The 21835-nt window shown below is 42.9% G+C and overlaps 2 protein-coding genes across 3 annotated transcripts in view; both read right to left on the reverse strand.

Annotated features, from left to right (window-relative positions):
* Positions 1-385: 385 nt before the first annotated feature.
* On the reverse strand, positions 386-4631 carry mafaa (v-maf avian musculoaponeurotic fibrosarcoma oncogene homolog Aa). The gene has a single exon (XM_031282450.2). It carries the CDS (start codon positions 3567-3569, stop codon positions 2619-2621), a length of 951 nt encoding a protein of 316 aa, XP_031138310.1. The 5' UTR covers positions 3570-4631; the 3' UTR covers positions 386-2618.
* Positions 4632-15341: 10710 nt separating this feature from the next.
* zc3h3 (zinc finger CCCH-type containing 3) overlaps positions 15342-21835 on the reverse strand; it is a 77588-nt gene continuing 71094 nt past the window's right edge. For both annotated transcript variants that reach the window (XM_031282369.2, XM_031282368.2), the window contains 3 exons: positions 20404-20579; positions 19961-20118; positions 15342-15624 (listed from right to left, as the gene is read on the reverse strand). In XM_031282369.2, the coding sequence (XP_031138229.1) occupies positions 15593-15624; positions 19961-20118; positions 20404-20579 (366 nt within the window). In that variant the 3' untranslated portion in view covers positions 15342-15592. The remainder of the gene's footprint in view (positions 15625-19960; positions 20119-20403; positions 20580-21835) is intronic.

The following is a 21835-nucleotide window of genomic DNA, read 5'->3' on the forward strand; positions in this document are numbered from 1 at the left end:
ATTATTAGGCAATAGTATATTAATAGGCCTATATAATATTTTCACACTAAATTGTTTTATTTTTTTAAATGTGTCTTGAGTAACTGCGTCAAATTGCTTCGTATTTTAGATTTTTCACTCACAAATATGACTCATTTATCTAGCTATGAATAATAATTCATATTATTGATAAAAACAAGGTTATTCAATGGGCTTTTGGGCTTTTATTTTATTTTTTCCATAAAGCTGCGATGAAAGTCAGCTGGCCTAAAATAAGAAACACATTTGTGAGATTCTTACATAAAGCCACAGCTTCAATTATTTAGCGGCAGGAAGCCTTTTTGTTTGTTTCAAAATAAAATCTTTTTTTTTTCTGTAACAATGACGGCAGCAGCAGTCTGACAGATTTGGGACAGAACTTTTTATTAAACATTATGAAAACAAGATTCTCAACAACGTTCCACTTTGTAGGTTTTTCACTTGTTGACACGTTAGGACACGTTCATTGAATAAATATAGAAATCATATGTACAGATATACATTAACAGCACTGTGCAGAAGTTTACTCTCCTGTTTATGTCTCGCATTAATTCATTATGTAATTGATTTTGTAAAAAAAAAAAAAAAATGACTCAAATATGAAGTCACATCAAACCCCAGAAAAAAATTAAAAGAAATTAAAACAAAGAAAGTTACTGAAGGGAAACTGTCGTTGCCTAATTAAAAAAAAAGATAAGATCAGATGGCGTTGCAAGATGCATTTTGATCGTTTTTGTTCTTCTGGCTCACATCATAGATGGAACATTTTGGAGAGCAATACAAAATATGATTTGCGGTTGTTTTTTTCTGTGGCATTTGGATCTAAATTTGGATCTTTCCAGCCTCTCTCTCTCTATCTCTCTCTCTCTCTCTCTCTCTCTCTCTCTCTCTCTCTCTCTCTCTCTCTCTCTCTCTATCTCTCTCTCTCTCTCTCGCTCTCTCTCTCTCTCTCTCTCTTCCTGCAGGTTTTCGCCATCCAACAGGTAGTCTGAGCAGCGGACACTTCTGCACAATATTGCACATATATCTAGGCAGCAGAAACACACACGAACCAGGGATTTCTTGTTAGAATAATGCATCGAGTTACTCCACGAACAGTCAGCTCTACCAGCAGGCAAAGTCTCCTCTTTTTAAAACCAGTCAAGCATCCTCCTATCAGACACAAGATCCTATTAAGACACCGGGCTGCAGAATAAACCCGCAGGCCCTAAAAATTCTCGTCTACAAATATCCAAAGTAAAAAAAAAAAAAAGAAGAACCATTAAACTAAGTCTTTTTAATCATCAGGTTGGTGCATAGAGTTTTAGCAGCGAATGCAATCCTTGTCCATCTAATAAATGAAGATTTCGCTTCATCCAAATTTACATCCAGGTTTTTAGAGAGTAACAGATCAAAGGTCCTATCAGTAGAAAACAACGTTTGTCCAGTTTGATCTCTTCTTAGTGCAGTATAGGCTTGCCTTTGACATTACACATGTTCAGTAGGAGGAGGATACCATAGACGATTTGCATGCTGTAACATACAAACATTTTGTATTAAGACATTTTCGAATAATCCAAGCAACGAAAGCAGTTTTTTCTTTAAAAAGAGAAAAAAAGGGTTAAAATAACACAAGGAAACTGTTTTTCTCTACACATTATGTACAGGTGGAAATAAATACAGTCTAAAATCTGGCTCAGTTAATCTCTTTTTGTTGTTTTTTTTTTTCTTTTCTTTTTTTAAAACAATAGAAAAATTGATTGAAAATAGCAGTTAAAGACGCATCCATGTTTCGCAGTAGCAGATTGTTTTTCGTTTTTCGTCCGCAGTCCTTGCACCTCTCCGGGGGTTTAATGGGGGAAACATTTTGTAGTTTTTTTTTCTTGAGTTTTTGCATACCCAGGCCTTATTGATGGCAGAGGACGGAGGAAGAGGAGAGAACCATGGGCCATGCTTTCCATACATGTGGAAGGATTCTGGGAGATGACTGGAAGTTACCATACATGTCCTGCATGCAGGGTTGCAAATAGGGATGGGGAAACTATAGACTTGCAATATTGAAAGGTCTCTTCTCTGCATCACAGCCCGCCTCAATGTCACACAAACAGTCTTGTTGATCTTTCTGGAGCCAAAAGAGAGGCGGGGGGAGGGGGGGGGGGTATTGCTTTTTCTGCTTCTATTTCAGTCCAATCTGATCCTTTAAAAAAAAATCTTTCTTTCCCCACTTTTAAGACAAAAATCATCTCTCTATCTGAATTAAGACAGTCATTTGAAATGTCAGACGGTTCAATAAGACTTCTGACCTGCAGGCGCTGTTGCACCAGAGAAAAAGTCTATGCAGACTAAGTGATCCCATGTGCCCACCTGACAGGTGAGCGTTGTACAGAAGTTTAGCCAAAACATATTTAAGACTCAACAATGCTCACAAGGATTACGTTTGTGCGCATCTAATGCGTATTTGTTTGCTTGTGTTATGAAGTCTTTGTCAAAGGGAATAACTGTAAACAAAATACAAAAACGCAGAAAAAAAAAAAAAAAAAAAATATATATAAATTAATGCAACAAGGATGTTTAGGTGGGATTGTGTAATTCAGAGTCTATGCTACAAATCGTCCAGTCTCTCACATGAAGAACTCGGCCTGTTTCCCGGACGGATCTCTCGTGTTCGCGGCTCCACCGACAGAGTAGGTCCGGCTGGCCAGCTTCTCGTACTTCTCCTTGTAAAGATCCCTCTCCTTGGCGAGGCGCACCACGTCCTGCTTCAGCTGCTCCACCTGGGTCTGCAGGCTGCACTTCTCCGTCTCCAGCATGTGCCTCTGCTGCACGCGTTTGAAGCGGCAGGACTGCGCGTAGCCGCGGTTCTTCAGGGTGCGCCGCTTCTGCTTCAGGCGGATCACCTCCTCCTTGCTGAAGCCCCGCAGCTGCCGGTTCAGCTCCCGCACCGTCATGCTGACCAGCTGTTCGTCCGAGAAGCGGTCCTCCAGGCGCGCGTGGTGGCCGTGGTGGTGATGGTGGTGGTGGTGGCCCTGGTGATGGTGCGCAGCCGAGGCCACGGACAGGTCATCCCCGACCGCGTACTGCTGCCCGCGGAAGCCCTCGTAGGCCTGGTGGTGGTGGTGGTGGTGGTGCGCGTTCCCGATGAGGGCCTCCACCGCGTCCTCCGGGGTCAGGTTGAGCGCCTCGGGGTTGATGTGGTGCTGGTAGCTGGGGATCCAATAGAGGTCCTCCAGCTGCGGCTTGCCCGCGCCGCCGCCGCCGCTGTGATTGTTGTTGCCGCCTCCGCCGCCGCTGCTGTTGCTGCCGCCGCTGCTGTTGATGCCGCTGCTGGTGAGGCTCTGGTTGGGCTGCGCGCCCGGGCTCGGGGCGCAGAAGCTCGGCGAGGAAGGCACGGAGGAGCAGGGGGTGCTGATCGGGGTGGAGGACAGGGAGCCCGACGGGAGGCGGTGGCAGTAACGCTCGGCCTCCGGAGGCTCCTTCTTCACCTCGAACTTCATGAGGTCAAAGTCGTTGACGTACTCGATTGCCAGAGGGCTGTTCGGCAGCTCCGCGCTCATGGCCAGGTCGGTAGCCATGTCAGTCCATGCGACGACTCCTGCCCTCACAGCCAAACCGACGGCGGGCTGCCCTCTCGGATACAGATTGCGAAGAGTAATAACAGCCTGTACGGTGTGTGTGTGTGTGTGTGTGTGTATGTATATATAGAAACGTGCACAGAGCTGCTGCAGGTCCGGCGGGTGGGAGGAGAAACTTATTAAGGCTGCTCGTCCCAACTTCTATAAATAGTGGCGTGAATATACGTATGCATGTACATGAACTTGTACAACTGCCAGTTTGCCTCCGCTCGCTGCTCTTGTTGACAACGTATCCCAGGTCAAATGCACGCAGCTTTAATACCAGGAGGAGCCCCCGGGGGCGGCTGAAACTCGAGCGCGCGGTGAATTTGGAGACACCAACCTGTCTTGTCCTCGGTCACCTCTGCAGCCCCTACTTGCCTCCTTGTGATTTACTGTCCTCGGTTTCTGCTCGGTCGACTAACGCGAACAGACTCTGTCTCCTCCGCTGTGTGTTGTTATAAATATTTTCCAAGCATCCTTCTTCGCCCTCCCGCTTTTTATAGGCTACAACTTGATCATGAAGTCCCCGAGCAGAGGGAGGTGGGGGGGGGCTGAAATCACTGCAGCATGGCACCGGATTGAAAGTTTCTCACACAATCAGATCACACCACACAGTGTGCGACAGGCGTGCGTAAAAAGTGTGCCAGAAAAAAAAAAGTCCCAGGAATCCAAAAAAATAAAAATAAATGAATGGAATGACATAAGTTTTCAAAGTTCACATGCATCTGATATGAATCAGAAGTTGCAGGTAGTGCTCCTACTTTGAGAGACAGGAGAGTGTGGTCCCCCTGTTGTTGACCTCGGTCCAGATATTGTATTCAAGCAGCGGATTAGTGACAGCTTCGGTCCCCACTGTCCTGTCCCCCCTCACCGGGGCGCGCTGTTGACCTCACGTGTTGATGTGTGTAATGTTATGCAAGAGGTGATAAATTCCAGTTGGTTTTCTCTCTAACGGCCCCCCTTACAACTTGTTTTCTAAGAGCTTCACGGTGCAAGGCAGAAAGTATCACTGAGACGCTGCGAGGCAAATGTGCTCTTATAAAGACAGCGTGGCCCGCGACCCTCCTACACAGAGGTGTGGCGGGCCAATGGGAGGAGATCACAGCATTTGCATTATCCTATAGCAAAGGCTCCACTCGGGCACCGGCCGTCCGAGCGGAGCCGAGCGGAGCCGAAGGGGAGCGCGCAGGCAAGGGAGAACAGGTGCAGCAGATCCCCCCCTCTAGTGACCGAGCACATGCTACTGCACGGCCCGAGCGGAGAGTAAGATGAGAGCTCCGGTGGTTTACCCAGAGAAAGAAATGTTTACTCGGAATCAGAGAAAGAGTTTTCACCGTCTCAGAACTGCGTGTCAGTTATGTAATAAGGATGTGTTTACACCACAAGGAAATGAAATGACTCCCAGGCTGTTCATGTATGGTATTTATCAATGAATCAATTCATAGGGACTTAGAACTGAATATATTTTAGAATCTTATGCACCTTGAAACCCTTTTTAATCTTTCTTTCCAATTCTGTTTTTAATCATCCATGTTATCATGGTCCACACCTTGTAAAAAGTTGTACAGCAAATTAAAATATTATACTTAGCATAAGCTCATGCAATATTTAACGTATGTAAGGAAACATTTTCAGAAAGTTACATAAATCCAGGTCATTTTTATTTTTTTGCAGTAATATGTTCTGGATTGTATGACCAACCAATTCAATCAAATGTACACATTTGACTCCTTAAAAAAAAAAAAGGAACCACTGAGGTCAACTTAAACCATGATCGTGGCCGGGTTGGTTCAGTGGGTAGAGCAGGCGCACATATGTTTACAGGTTTATGCCTCGACGCAGAGGTCCAGGGTTCGACTCCGACCTGTGACGATTTCCTGCATGTCCCCCCTCTCTCTCTCACCTAGCTGTCCTGTCCATTAAAGGCGGAAAAGCCCCAAAAATAATCTTAATAATAATTAAACCATTATCAAGTTAATTGGCCAAATATGCATGACACATGGAAAGGAGTAGCTGTCACTAATGTGGTAGGCTACTGTATAGTACAAGAACAAGGTAGGTTACAGCAAATATATACAAATATGTTCTAAACTTGTTAAAGATGAACTAGCCTACTACAGCTGTAAAACACCGCAGGTCAAACTCTTACTGTGTGTGTTATTAATGTGAATGTATTAAGGCGAAAGATTAAATGTGTTTTAAAAAATCAACCACATTGTGCCTTATTAGCTTTATTAAAAACAGCTTAATGTATCTATCGGACTCATTCCGGTCTCTGAGAGGGAGCCCGAGCAGGCTTCTGACACCACAAACTACCAGATCTATCAATGCGGATCGATTGAAGGCCGCGCGCCCCTTCTGCCAAAAATCAATCCGCATTTCCGCGAGGCTGAGGAGGCCGCGCTGTGGCTGCGCGCGGGTTAAGTATGATTGGATAGTCCTGGCAGTGGTCTACAGGCTTTTCATTAGCAATTAACCACAGATTGCATCCCGTCTCATCTCCGCGGATCGACGGATAATTAAGCTCCGCCGCGCGCGTCTCCATTCTGGACACATAGGTATTTTATTCTGGATATATATATATATATATATATATATATATACACACATATGTATATATATATATATATATATATATATACACACATATGTATATATATATATATACATACACACACATATGTATATATATATATATATATATATATATATATATATATATATATATATATATATATATATATATATATATATATACACACATATGTATATATATATATATACATAGAGAGAGATGGAGAGAGAGAAAGAGAGATGAGAGAGATGGAGAGAGAGAGAAAGAAAGAGAGAAAGAAAGAGGAGACGGAGAGAGAGAGGGGGGAGGGAGAGAGAGATGAAGAGATGAGAGAGATGGAGAGAGAGAGAGATGGAGAGATGAGAGAGAGAGAGATGAAGAGATGAGAGAGATGAGAGATATGAAGAGATGAGAGAGATGGAGAGAGAGAGAGAGAAAGAAAGACAAAGAGAGAGGGAGATGGAGAGAGAGAGAGGGGGGAGGGAGAGAGAGGAAGAGAACGAGGGAAGGGCAAGAGAGATTGATGAGAGAGAGAGAGACAGAGAGAGGGGGAAAGAGAGGGAGACAGAGAGAGAAAGAGAGAGAGAGCAAGAGACAGAAAGAGAGAGAGAGAGAGAGAGAGAGAGCGGGGGAGAGAGAGAGGGAGAGAGAGCGAGAGAGAGAGGGAGAGAGAGAGAAGAACAGAGGTTTGGATTGGAGCAGGATGTTGATGGTATCGTGGGACACCGCTGCACCTGACCCGTTTAGCCTTTTCAGCAGCGGCCGCCCCCCCCCTGGGGTCCCATCCACCCACCGATATATGAGTGATATATCTGCGGAACAAAATGCCTATCTGCGGGGGAAAAAACAGGTGGCAGTAAGTTTAAGTTGGTCAGATGTGAACAGGAAAACCTTGCACAGCTGCTGAGCTTAACATCCAGTCCAAAATGGCCATGAAATACGCGCCCACCCCCCCTTCCTCAAATCTGCTGGCGAGGATGAAAAGAAGAGTATAGAGACGAAGGGACGGAAATCATATCGAGGTATTTTAAGTTTAGGTGCGCTAAGTCATAAAGAGGGGGTATTTTTTTTTTTAATCAAATAAGCAGGAGCTGGCCCTCGAACGCCAAGCTAAGCAGTCTGCATTGAAACGGCACCTTTAAGAAGATCTGCTGTGGTCCATTCATTGTCAGGGGAAGGGGAGTGTCTGCGGCCGAGGGCTTGAGGCATAAATTTTTGAAGTCAGGGTTTTCATTGTGCCTTTGCATATTGGGACTTCGCTGCAAGTGCAGTTCTTACGATTTAAGCAAAACGGACATCAGCAAGGTGGAGGATCGACGGCGAGCTTTGAGCCAAGGTAGCCAGCATCCCCGAACCAAAGAGACTGGCTCCACGGAGGTGGCTCAGGGTTATCGGAGGCCTGGAGGGTTTTTGTCCCTGGCGTTAAGTCACTAATGCCGCTGTGGAGGAATCAGCTTTAATTGTGTGCAGGGATGTGACACGCACGCATGTATGCATGCATGTGCACGGCCAGTGAAGTTAACAGGAAGGCTTAGTTTAGAAAGCAGGAGTTTCACCACATGTAGGAGGCCTCGCTTGAATAGAAATCACATTTGTTCACCAGAGTGATGAAAGCTTTGTGGTCTCAAAGAAGCAAGGAATGTGACAGCACAGAATCTGGGCTGAAAGGAGGCAATATAGAAACTAAACTAAAGTAACTGGGTGTTACTTTTGTAGTGTTGACCACCATTTGTTTTGTTGAGGACTGTACTCACCGAAGGTCAGGGAACAGGGTGACATCAATAAAGCTGGGGACAGACCCGAAGACTACGTGAAACCTACAAAGACTGGACAACAACAAACATGAAGTTTCCACCATCACACACAGAGGGTTTAGTCTCGACTGTCAGAAAGGAACAGGAACAACGAAGTAATACGAAGACAACAGGGTGATCTGTAGGGGATGGCCGTTAACTCAAACTGTGAGAACACAGAAACCAGTGGTGTAGTCTAACGTATTGTAGTGGGTATACTGTACTGTGTATGTGTATATATATATATATATATATATATATATATATATAGGCCTATATATATGGGCCAGAATCTGCCTTTGGGGAAGGGGGGGGCATATCATAGTGGGGGGTCTGGGTATCCTCCCCCAGGGAGGTTTTGAGCGTCAGCAATTTCATTTTTGTTGTATTTGGATATGCTTTAATGCACCAATTTACGGTGGAAATAACTTTATTTAGCCTATGCAAAGAAGAAAAACAAAATATAATGGAAAGCATGTGGGTATATGGAAATCCTGGAGCTTTCTTAGTGGGTATACCTGCTTATCACGTAGACTACACCGCTGACAGAAACACATTCTTCATAAAGAGTATCTCTTTTATTTATACTGCAGTCCACTCAGAAAGAGGAAAGACGCAAACGAAAAATACTTGGATGAGATATACACAGCTTCAACCGTAAGTTTTTTTTTTCACTTGCCCCGTCGGACAAGTGACAAAAAAACTCTACTTGCCCAAAGTCAATTTTTACTGGCCCCTATACCAATTGTGGAGGAGAGGTTGTCGGCAGCCCTCTCAGCTGCCACACAAGCGAGATGCTGCTTGCTTCTATCATGGCACTCCGGCATTTGTTTTCTGAATGAATAAGTTCCTTTAAAATAATGATCCTTGGACTCAAACTTGCGGCAAACTTCGCAAAACATTGTAGTTTGTTTTTCACCGACATCCTCTACTGCCACCCGAGAAAACTCTCTTCCCGGACGCTTGAAACACACCCTTTCTCTTCAGCTCGTACGCAGCCATCATCTTCTTCTCCTTCTAACAAGACAGACGCAGTCACGCGTCACTAGCGGCAACTCAACTCTTGATTGGTCAACGGCACATTCAAATCAAATCATTCAACAAGCATTCGAAAGACGTGGGCGAGGGGAGGGGGGCAGGAGAACGATAATGTTATTTATGATACGACGATTGGAAAAAAATTTATTGAAACTTTTCTTTTAACCACTTACCGGAACGGGTAAGTTGCTTGTTATATTTGCTTGCCTGACGTGGCGTTTTACTTACCCCTTATTGTTGAACCCTGATACAGTTTATGGATGAGGTGGAGAGATGGGCTCAGCCCTATGTTCCCACATTTCTAAGAATTGTTTTTCACTGAAAATGAGGCCCCATGTTCCCACATTTCTAAGATTTGTCTTAAAATTAGGCCCTATGTTCCCACATTTCTAAGATTTGTCTAAAATTAGGCCCATGTTCCCACATTTCTAAGATTTGTCTTAAAATTAGGCCCCATGTTCCCACATTTCTAAGATTTGTCTTAAAATTAGGCCCCATGTTCCCACATTTCTAAAATTTGTCTTAAAATTAGGCCCTATGTTCCCACATTTCTAAAATTTGTCTTAAAATTAGGCCCTATGTTCCCACATTTCTAAGATTTGTCTAAAATTAGGCCCCATGTTCACACATTTCTAAGATTTGTCTTAAAATTAGGCCCTATGTTCCCACATTTCTAAGATTTGTCTAAAATTAGGCCCTATGTTCCCACATTTCTAAGATTTGTCTTAAAATTAGGCCCTATGTTCCCACATTTCTAGGGTCAGGGGTTTGGGGTTAAGGTTAAAATAAAGATAAAATCTGATACAAATTTATGAAAAAGGAAATGTGATAACATAGGGCCTAATTTTGGAAAAAAATATTAGAAATGTGGGAACATAGGGCCTAATTTAAAAAAAACAACATTAAAAATGTGGGAACATAGGGCTGTGGGAACATAGGCACGCTCCCAGAGAGAAGGAAAAGCTGGGCTGTAAACTGTGCAGAGAGCTGGAGGAGAGAGAGGTGGACTTCAGGTGAACTGTTTTTGATCAGTTTAGGTTTTACACGTGTTGTTAAAGGTCCTGATTCTAAAATATCAAACATGTTTAAAATAATCTCAATAAGAAAATCAGGGGGGTTAGGGATAAATCCTTGTGGGTCTGTACTGGTCCAATGGGAGTTAACCCTTGTGTTGTCCTCGGGTTTAAATTTGACTATTTTTCAAAAAGAATATATCAGAAATATGGGGTTCTTTCAATCGAATTGCCCCAAAATGACATGGATGCATGCATGTACGTTGTGTGCAACCCATGCACAATTCTTCGCAGGTAAAATGAATGATTACTTTCATTGAGTTTTGGGTGTTTTATTCAATTTTATAGCATTTCAGAAACATTTTTAAATTCCTGGATGGGAGAAAAAACAATCCAGAAATGCTTTAAACCAATCACACTCGTCTTGGGTGGCGGACAGAGCCACGGTGCCGCTGCAAAATAGCCTCGGGGAAAAATTGTTTTGGTGGAACGTGTACGTTCAAAAGTTGTTTTATTCGTGCAACAGAAAACTCAGATTGGACAGATAGTCTAGCTAGCTGTCTGGATTTACCCTGCAGAGATCTGAGGAGCAGTTAACCATAGTCCTCAGAAATCCACTGGAGTTTAAACACACACACACAAACCAGTCCTAATCAAACTCTCCAACACACACACACTCTCACACAAACACACACACGATGAAGAATCACAGTTGACCTTTCTTTTTGTCTCTCCGAATCTACGTGGACAGAAGATTTCTCTCCTTCTGTCTTCTCTCCGTCTCGTGCGCTTTTACTAAAAATTGAAATATTGATCTTAATTAGAGTTTGCCGAGCTCAGCAGCTCGCGTTGAGGGTTTTAGACAAGAGGCAGCAGACATCTGTCTAAGGCACTTACGCCTTGAGCGCAGGAGTGGAGCAATGTGGGTGAAGAGGAGGAGGAGGAAGGGGAAAAAAAAAAAAACGTGTGGTGAGAAGAGTGATGGCTCCCTGTCTCCTGCCTTTTCTGAGAAACATGTCGAGCTCTCCATCTCCACTCGCTGCTGTCAATACATCTGAGAAGATAGTTGAACGGTCGCCAACACACACACACACACACACACACACACACACACACACACACACACACACACACACACACACACACACAAAATGTATGTATTCAAGTGGCAGTATGTGACCATCTGTACATGAACTAAAGTTTTCCAAGTTGCTGCACAACCCTCAAGCCACTGATCTCTCTCTCGTGTTAGGTCAGGTTCACAGTAATGCCGATACATTTGGAAATGCATACACTACACAAGCATTTTTATTCTTCAAAAGGAGCTTTGTGAAAACAAACTGGATCTTACTACTACTTCCAAAAGTAATGAAAAATTAAAAGGGCACTTTTTAAGAGAGTACAGAACTCTGTCAAGGCCACACAAATGAAAATGAAGTTGTGTATCCTTCCTGTGACTCGGATCCGCTCCAAACGGTAATGGGTTCTTTGTCTGCCCGTGCTTCACCCTTGCACCAAGTTTCATGAAGATATGGCAAGTGGTTTTTCCGTAATCCTGCTAACAGACAAACCGAACTGAACTGACTGCTTTCTTTCTGAGAGTGAGATGGGAGGATTGCTATCAGTAATATACAGTATCTGTATGTATAGCCTAACTTAACTTATAGCATAAAGACCGGAAGCAAGGGGAAACAGCTAGCTCTGTAAAAAGTGAGACGATACACCTACCAACACCGACAAAAATCAGCTGCGTGCAGTTATTGTGTGCAGCTTCCTTACTGTAAGTCCTCATAGTGATGTTGCCAGGTTTGACACCATCGTCCCTGCAAAACCAAAACTTCACAGAGCTGGCAACTAGCCTTTAACATGGTTGGACCCCAGACTGACACGTAAACCATGTTTCCAAATTTCTCTGCATTAGAGTGGACGTAACATCACAAACAGATGTGCCAAAACCATAGACTGTATATGAAGAATGGCCATAGCATCGGTGACGTCACCCATTGGTTTGTGGACTGCCATTTTGGAGCCAGGAGTTTGCATTATGGCCGTCGCCATCTTGGTATTTTGGAGCCAGAAGTGACCTTATTTAGGCAGATAAGGGGAGAATGGTCCCTTAAACAAGTTCAGGTCTATTTTAATGTACACGGTGTCATGGTTAGCATCGCTAAGGCCGCGTTGAGACTGCCTGCATTGGCCGGCCAACAAAAACGCAGGTCTTTTCATTCGTTTTGAATGGGGGCAGTGCGTTTAGGCTGGGGCAAATCGGCACGCAAAGAAAATGCAGCTAGCCTGCGGCGAAAAGTTAAGATCGACTAAACTTCTGGATAAACGCAACCCCACGTCACACAGCGGTGGCCAATCATGTAATCTAGTCTCGCTTTGTGAACCATAGAATTTTTTTCCACCGAACCGAACCCTACACTTACACTATGCTGGTCGACGTAATGATGCCACCGTTGATTATGGGAAGGTGTTTACGTAGGTGGAGCGTTCAATGCAGTAGGCTGGGAGAAAGTGGAAATGGAACTAGAAAAAGTGTAGGTTGGCAGTACTTTCAGTCAAAAGAAGGCCATTCAAGTCCAGCTACATGTTCAATTTGTAATGCTGATTTGTCTCGTGGTGGCAAGGACCCTAAACACTACACAACATCGCCACTGTTAGAACATTTGGTATGAAACACCCGAAAGAATACGAGTTGTGCATGAAGGAATCTACAGACAGCAGCCAAAATGCAGCAACTTCAGGTACGGCAAAGGAAGGACAGTCACAGCTAAAAACTTGTCTTAACCAGACGATGTTGACGTTGTTTACTTCATTAATGTATTTACTGTGTTAATGGACTGAGGATGGGAGTAGGATTCGGTTTCGGCAGAATCTTAACCAGTGGATTCGGTATTCTGCCGAACCCCAAAAATCTGGATTCGGTGCATCCCTAGTTCTGATTGACAGGTCCTAAAGCATCCCCTGCTTTATCATCTATTTTATAATAAATGGGACTATATTTTATAAAATGAACATCATGCTGTAATTGAAGAAGACTTTAGCGATTGAGACCATAAACTCATTATGAAAATGTTTACTGAGATAATAAATCAAATGATTAGTAGTCCCATTTTTCCCATAGACATCTATGGAAAGTGACTTTTTTTTTGGAGCCAGTAGAGTCGCCACCTGCTGGAAATTAGATAGAATGCAGCTTTTAGGCACTTCAGCATTGGCTTCACTTTTCAGGCACAGAAGTTGCCGCTTGGTCAACACACACAAACACACACAGGTACTCTGATGCGCACATCTGCCGGGAGGCAGTACATATACAAGGAGGCAGTACATATACATGTTTGTGTGTATCGTGTAGTCCTAGCTGTGTATTAATGTCATGTTGCTCCCCCCCGCCCCCAACCCGAGTGTCACGCTGCTTGTTTGTCGCCGTGACAACGCCTCAGTTAAATAGTGTGGTAATGCTGTAGATATGAGGCTCGGCACACAAACACACTATCACTGACACACACAAACAGTGTATTTATAGTTGTATTAGCAGAGGCCTGTACTCTGCAGAGCAGTGGATGAGTTGCTTATCTCATCATCCTCTCTGTTCCACTCTAGATTGATGTCCATTTAGATCACAAAAAGAGCTGAAGAGAAATAATGGGCAGGGAAATAATAAAGACAAAGGAAGGATCGAGGTAAGTAAGGAGAGAAGTTATAAAGCAGTGTTTGTGTGATGGGAATAAATCTTTGAAAAAACTGTTGTACATGTCAAAGAGGGTCCTACTGATGACTTTACCCTCGTCAGTCAAACACCAAAACAATAGAAAATCTAGTAAACTGATTTCCAAGTTCCAATGAACTTTCATGCTTAATTATGATTAACTGTAAAATCTTCATTTTCTTCCTTTTTGGCAAAAAACTAAATTGTAAGTTACTGCTTTTATCTTGGGTTACGCCACATACTTATCATTCCAATATGCATCTTGCACACTACTTTGCACTATCACTACTATTACTATTACACACTACTATTACTTTTTGCACTTTACATCCCACTCCATGTGTACTCGACATTGTCTTATTTGTACATTTGTATTTTTGTATATTATGTTGACAGTATGTGTCTATATTACTATTTGTCTACTGAATGTTTACTACTACATGTCTATTTGTTGAATGTATAGAGAGTTAACACCTACCAAAGTCAAATTCCTTGTGTATTTAAGTATACTTGGCCAATAAAACTGATTCTGATTAATAAACACGGCAATCCATATGTGAATCAGCTCCGTGCAATGTAGGATAACAGGTGGCAAATGTGCTATATGCCAATAAGTTAATTATAAAATTAAAAAATAAGTTTTAGGAAGACAATTAGCGTCCCCATTCGGACTGGATTCATTTCGCGAGGGGAGGTGGGGGAATTTTAACATTACATGTCAGTGATTTCAATCCCATCTGGGGCGTGTATTTGGGTAAATTGTCTCTCCGACCCCAGTAGGGTAAGTGTGTTTTTCAGAAAAAATACTTGCTGTAACTTTTGTGTGAACACGGAAGTCAAAATGTTTTTGCCAATCACATAGATGGAAACATATTAACGCCAGAGTATAGGCCTATTTGGGAAGTGTAAGCCATAAGGATAGCAAGAGCTCATCAAATGTGCTGCTGCCGTCCGAATGGGGCTTTAGCTTTAATGTGAATGGAAGCAGAGGAGAGAAAATATGTTTTCAAATAAACAGTTGCATTCAGTTTTTTTTAAGAATAAAAATGTAAGCACTTTTAAGGTACATAAAACCAAACATTTCCAGATACTCCAAGCTGTTGTTATCACATCCTGGGATAGTTACATTTCAAATATTAAAAGTGTGACTGTGTAGATGGAATACCAGATTATTATTTCAATTAGCATATTCTTAAATATAACCTTGAAAACCTTGTGATCTGCAAGTGTCTTTATCATTTCACGTGTTCATTGTAAAAATAAATGGTAGGACTGCAAATAAAATTCCCCCAGCTGGGATTATAAAGTGACTGAACTTTATGTACGGTCTACGACTTTGGTAGTTTATCGAGTCACATGCACACACACACACACACACTCGCAGCATGGTGAGGATGAAGTCACTGTCCGCTCACGTGTCTAGTCCTCCAGGCTTTAAAGTGAGGGGCACTGCTGCTCCTGTCACCACCTTCCAAATGAAAACTCTCACAAACACGCTCGGCTAACGTGACGACACCGCCGCTCCCGAACAGAAACGTATAAACACTCTCACAGCACTGACTTCACATGTCAAAGAAGAGTCCGTCAAACAACACACAGTAAGAGTTAAGATATTTTATTTGTCTTTTTAAAAATGTACAAAACCTGATGAGGAAAAAATCATCTGTACTGTAAACACCCAGATTGATTATGTAAAACAGATGTATATAGTATAGGTATAGAAAAATAAAACTTTCAAGCCCTGAGTGAAGAAATTCAGACACAGATACACCTGTCAGGACAAACCTGGAGCACTGAAATCATGGATCATCGAGTGTTTTCCACGTCCAGTGCTGCGGCTCTCTGTAGTCTCACAGCCGAGGCTTGATCTGCAGCTTTTTCTCTACCGAGGGAAAAGAAGAAATTAAAGATGAAAAGAAAAAGTATTGGCAGAGATGAAATGAACAAAAAGACAAGGGGGCGGGGGATATGTTCAATCATGCGTAACTGACTCGAATCTTCTGTGTGTCGAATCGTGCTGAAATGCTGAGTGATGACATCTCAGCTGATGAGTAAATGAGGAAGAGAGCAGGACTACAGGGATGGATCAAGGTGTGTGTGTGTGTGTGTGTGTGTGTGTGTGTGTGTCTGTGTGAGATGGCAGTCTGGCAGTGATACATTGCGTCTGAGCTAATTTATGCAAAGTGAGGAGAAGCTTGTTTGGCTGAGTTCCACCTTTAATGAGGCTCTGGGCGCTGCAGTGTGTTACTGAAGGACCAGAGTGTCATTAGTAATACTTAAGAGCACAAACCAACCGGACAGAGCAGGTGGAGGGACAGCGAAATGATCACACGTGTGCGTATGTGAGTATACCGTATGTCTCGCAGGGAGAACACGTAAACCAAAAAACAGAAAGTAACGCTGCAGCCTGCCAGCTCCAGCTCGGTCGGGTTCAGAGATGGAAAGTAACAAAGTACAATTACTCTTAAAAATAAAAAAAAAGATGCACGGTAGAGCTGTAATCGGGCCTTAGAAGTTAGGCCCGACAAGGCCCGACAGAATTCGGCCTGAGCCCGAGAAGTACATTTTGATTGACAGCTTTTTAAAAGCCTGAACCCGTTTTCAGGCCGACATTATTCAAATGTGCGCACGCACACAGATCTTTTGCCTTTTGTCAAGAATGAGTCATTTATACGTTTTTTTTTTAACATCATTTATTCATTAACGTAGGCTATAGACCACCTGGAAGAGTCAAAAGTTTTCCACACCTCAGACTCAGCCTCCGTTTCACCTCCTCAGCATCCATTATCGCGCTAATCGAAACGCGTCACCTGACCGCTCATTTACCGCGCAAGCCCGGAGCGTAAGCCCGAGCCCGGCCCAAGCCCGTGTAACATGATAAAAAATTAAGACCAAACCAGTTGGGTTCGGGCAAAGATCTACAGCTCTAATGCACAGACCTCAGCTGTCTTTTGTGATGTAGTTGCTGTTGTCATATGCTGCACTGTGTTCCCTCGTGTTGCAATCCACAACATTCTTTAAATAGTGCTATTGTTCAAACACTTTCTTCTTTGCTGAGGCGATTTGAATCCGTATCAACACATCTCAATCTGTCCAGCTGAAATAACAACTCATCTGAAAGTAACAGATAAGCGAGGGAGACAGGCATTTGCAATTGATGTTCTGTCATCAGAATAACGAGGTGCATAAATGCCCAAGAGTATTAAGCAATGTGAGATATTCAAAAGTTTAACAGAGAGACACAAATGGAGTACTCATGTTGTCATAGTTTGCTTTGAAGGCTTCTGTATGTTTCCGTGTCTTTATGGATTTTTTTTGCCAATGTAAATTTCATTGTATGCAAAAAATTAAAAAAAATTACAATTACCCATGTCTGTACTTCTCCTTTTTAAAGTAGTTTTTTTTAAATATGTACTTTTACTTAAGTGTGTCATGTTTGAAGTATTATAATTTACTACATTTTAAATCACATCCGTTACCGAGTTAAAAAAGAAAATGTCAATTAAAAATGCTTGGAAAAAAATTGCGCCCCGGAAACCCTAACCTAACGCCGGCTACACACTGGCTGTGTGGCGTGAGCGTGTCAGCTGCGTGGCGTGTCCGTTTATATTTCGTCTCCCATGTTGACAGGTTAGAGCTTACACACTGCCTGCGTGACACGAACGTCTCAGGCGCGGCGAAAACGCGTGCATGCTAGAAATAGGACCAACGTCTATTTTTCACGCGATACGCAAGCATGTTGGAAACGTTTCCAGGCAAAATAGAATACAAAAAGATGTTTATATGTAATTTTGACACAAATACACATTAGTAAATGACATGTTGATGTTTGAAAGTCTCTAGGTTTTGGCATAGTAAATGTAATTTAAAAAAATAATAATTATCGATTTTCAAATATTGCACTTGTCAACACAAAACGAAATATTCTGTAGCCTATTTTGCCATCAATACTGCCGATGTTGTCTTTGCTGTAATCAAATCAGTATATATTTATGTTTGACGTGAAGTATACTACTGCTTGAGTGCAGTAAATCAATGGGAAACATACACATAAACATGTGTTCACGCTCACGCCACGCAGCCAGTGTGTAGCCGGCGTAACGTTACTGCAGTGAATGATGGCAAGGATGGGCAGTTTGTGGTAACTAACCCTAAAATCACAAGAAGGATGGATACGGACTGGTCAGACACAAGTGGTGCAGACCGAGCTAAAAGCGAAACTCCGTTAAATACTGACGAAGTTGAACTCGAATGAAAAGCATTTAACTAAACTATGAACATTTCTTTTGTAACTACCACTGCAATGGTACAAGTATTATTTAACGGTACCTCTACATGTCAGGTTTTATCCGTTGCTAGTTGGGTCTCTCTGGGGAAACACAGCTTACACTGCATAATAAAGCTGTTGCCTTTCTTGCACTTGAAGCCGAAGTGGTCGCTCACATATGGCTCTTTACTCTCACAAACGCGCTCGGCTAACGTGACGACACAGCCGCTCCCGAACAGAAATGTATAAACACTCTCACAGCACTGACTTCACATGTCAACGAAGAGTCCGTCAAACAACACACAGTAAGAGTTGATATTGTATTTGTCTTTTAAAAATGTACAAATGTGAAACCCTGCCCATACTTCGGCTTCAAGTGCAAGAAAGGCAGCAGCTTTATTAAGCAGTGTAAGCAGTGTTTGCCCAGAGAGACCCAACTGGCAACTTCTAAAAACTGACATCAAACCTGGGCAAGCATGTAAAGTTAACGCTAAATAATACTTGTACCATTGCAGTGGTAGTTAAAAAGAAGTTTTTATTGTTTACAAAAAAAGCTTTTGCTCAAATTAGCCCAAAATTAGCCCATCGGTGCATGACATCCGCAAATGTTGGTAGACATTACAACCTGCGATAAAATTAAAGAAATAAAAGTATATGATTCTGTCAAAGAAAGAGTGAGAACATCCGAAAAACGTTGGGTGACATGGCTGCGTGGTAAAAACAGGTTGAGCACAGGTGGAAGGGATTAAGTGTTGCTCTGCACTGCCAGCCAGCCAACCAGCCAGACAGCATGCATGCATGTGTGTGGAGCAGGTGGATGGTCGAGCCTGGTGGGAGGAGGTTGGAGGGTTGGAGGGGAGAGGGGAGGAAGGCAGCCTCTCTTCTAATCCTCTATCTGTCAAGTCTGTCAACAGAGAGCTCAGCTGTGCCTCCGTCCGGCCTAAAAGCTAAATATTATTACCTCTGTCCTCAGAGCATTACTCCTCCCCTGAGCATCATCTACAGCCCGGCTCTGATCATCATCATTATCTGTCTGCGGCTCAGACGAATCACCACTCCCCATTCTCATGAAACCCCCAGAAAATGATCCTGTGGCTTTCATGACAAACATGATCCTTCCGCAAAACATCTCTGGACAATATGCCAGACAGTCAGCACATTTACACTAAGTAAAGCAAAGTTAGTCCTCTTAAGGAACATTTTGATTTGTTGACAACCTAGACGTAATTTTTCCACTTTTTTCCCCCATAATTCCTCCTCCTAGGGCTGCACAATATGAGGAAAAAAATGCGATAAAGTTGTTGAATATCGCAATAAATACGTTTATTACTTGCGATAAGTAAAACGGTTATTAAAGTGCAGTCAGTTCTGCCTTTCGGCAGCTTTCAGTAATCTGCTAAAATACAACAAAGCTGGGCAATATATCGATATTATATCGATATCGTGATATGAGACTAGATATTGTCTTAGATTTTAGATATCGTAATATCGTAATATGGCAAAAGTGTGGTCTTTTCCTGGTTTTAAAGGCTGCATTACAGTAAAGTGATGTCATTTTCTGAACTTACCAGACTGTTGTAACTGTTCTATTATTTGCCTTTACCCACTTACTCATTATATCCACATTATTGATGATTATTTATCAACAATCTCATTGTGTATATATTTTGTGAAAGCACCAATAGTCAACACTACAATATCATTGCGGTATCGATAGAGGTATTTGGTAAAAAATATGGTGATATTGATTTTCTCCATATCGCCCAGCCCTACCTTGACTCCTTTTTTTTTTCATGAAGTCTGCAAAACTTAATGGATGTTTACAGCAGAACGGACTATATACTTTTTGTACTTGTTCTTAAAAACCTGTGCAACATGACCACAGTTTGGTTTTGTGTGCGCCATGGGACTCCGCGGTGCTCTAGGTTTGTCGGGTCATGTATTTCCGTACCTTTAACCTGCCAGGTCTCAGCCGGCAGCGTGTCCGGTGCGTCAGCCTCCTCTGGGGAGCTGGAGAGGGAGATGAAGGACGGCAGCGCCAGAGGACCTCGGGTGGGCGTCAATGGAGCTGCCTGAGAGCCCTTCGGCATGACGACAGACAGGCGGGGCCTAGAGGAGAGAAGAAACATTAGACAGGATGCTTAAGGATATTGATAAAATAGTAAAATGAATTTAAATCAGGGTTCAACGTTAAGGTTTTTTTTCACATGTCCTGTCGGGCAAGTAAAAACAATTCTACTTGCCAAAAGTCAACTTTTACTGGCTGCTATATACTTGCCCGACGTGGCGTTTTACTTGCCTCGGGCCATCTGGCAACCCTTATTGTTGAACCCTGTAATTTAATGATGATTGTTGTCAACTATGAGTGAGCTCTGTGCAGTCTGCTTCCCTGACCTCTTCGAGGGCTCCTTGGTTCGGCCTCTCTTGGCTGAGCCTGAGGCTGAGGCGGTGGCGGTGTTGCTGGCGCTCCGTTTGGCTCGCTGGCGGTGCTGCAGCTTGCAGCGGGCTCCTCGAGGGCAGGATGCCGTCTTAGAGAAGTCTGGACACACCAGAGTGTGTTTCTTCTTACACTGGTGGTCAGAGACATGGGAATATATGAAGAAATGTAAGGCTGGAAGTAGGGTGCATGATATATCGACTCAATATCGTTATCGCGATATCACGATGCACAATTTTATATCGAAAGTGTCGCGATACGTATTTAGTTTATTTTGTGGAGCGCTGCGTTCCGTCCGTTGGCTGTGTGGCTTAGTTTGTGTTTGATTTAGAGCCCGCTTGAAACGCTGTAATGATCATCATTTCATTGGCCAGTTACCGTGCCATTTGCACGTTAGTGCACGTCAGCGCATGGGGCCACTACATGACAAACCCTATGGAGCGTACCGCGTGATGTGTGTGCATATTTCGACAGAGTGACAGTGTAAGTGAAGAAATAACGGAACGAATCAGAGAAGGGAAAGAAAAGAAAGGACCTAAAGAGAGAGCGAAGGAAGTGAGCGGAGCAAAAGAAAGAACACAAAAGTAAGAAGATGAGTGTTGCTCAGGGAGAAGACGAAATAACAGATTGAAGAGGAAACTTTAGTGGCCAAAAGTAATCCCATCCCGCATCTATTGCTCACCGCTAGCTATCCCGCAACTTTATAAACAGTGTTTATATGAGGCAGAGTTTGGAGTCGGAAATACTGAATATTTTTCATCCACGACCGACCTGTGGTCCAGCCGCACTACGGAGCCGTACATAAGTCTCAGTGTGCACTATATTGTTATGAATCTATTTTGATGCGTTTTCCCATAACTTTTGTAATTGTACATATATTTGAAAATGTCGAAATTAACATGGATATCGCAATATTCATAATCGATATCGCAATATCACATGGAAGTCACTTACTGCTCTTCACGGAGCTACACAGGCTGGGTTTAATGGCGGCTGAGTGCTCTGAGGCCATTTTTACAGGACAAGGTGCAACCAACAGAACAAAACCGTGTTCCCTCATGATCATGGCTTTCGCCAAAATGACAAACAAATTCAAAATTGGATGTGTAGTGCCTTTTAAAGCCACAGATCTAAACATTCAAATGTTTAAACCTTAATGGGACGTTCTAGAAAAGATAAGGCTCTTTCTTGTATTCCCTCAAAGAGATGAAACGTTTTGATCTCACTCATTTCAAATAAGCAAAGGAGGACATATCCTGATTACGTACTTAATATTTGGTCCCGTTATTCCATCCACTCTTTTGTAAGTTACTTTCAAGAGACTCTCTTTCATCACCCTCTCCTTTAACACGCAAGTTGAGCAAGTGTGGGTCACCGTTAGCGTCATTC

Source organism: Sander lucioperca, chromosome 11, assembly GCF_008315115.2.
Source record: "Sander lucioperca isolate FBNREF2018 chromosome 11, SLUC_FBN_1.2, whole genome shotgun sequence".
Classification (NCBI taxonomy): domain Eukaryota; kingdom Metazoa; phylum Chordata; class Actinopteri; order Perciformes; family Percidae; genus Sander; species Sander lucioperca.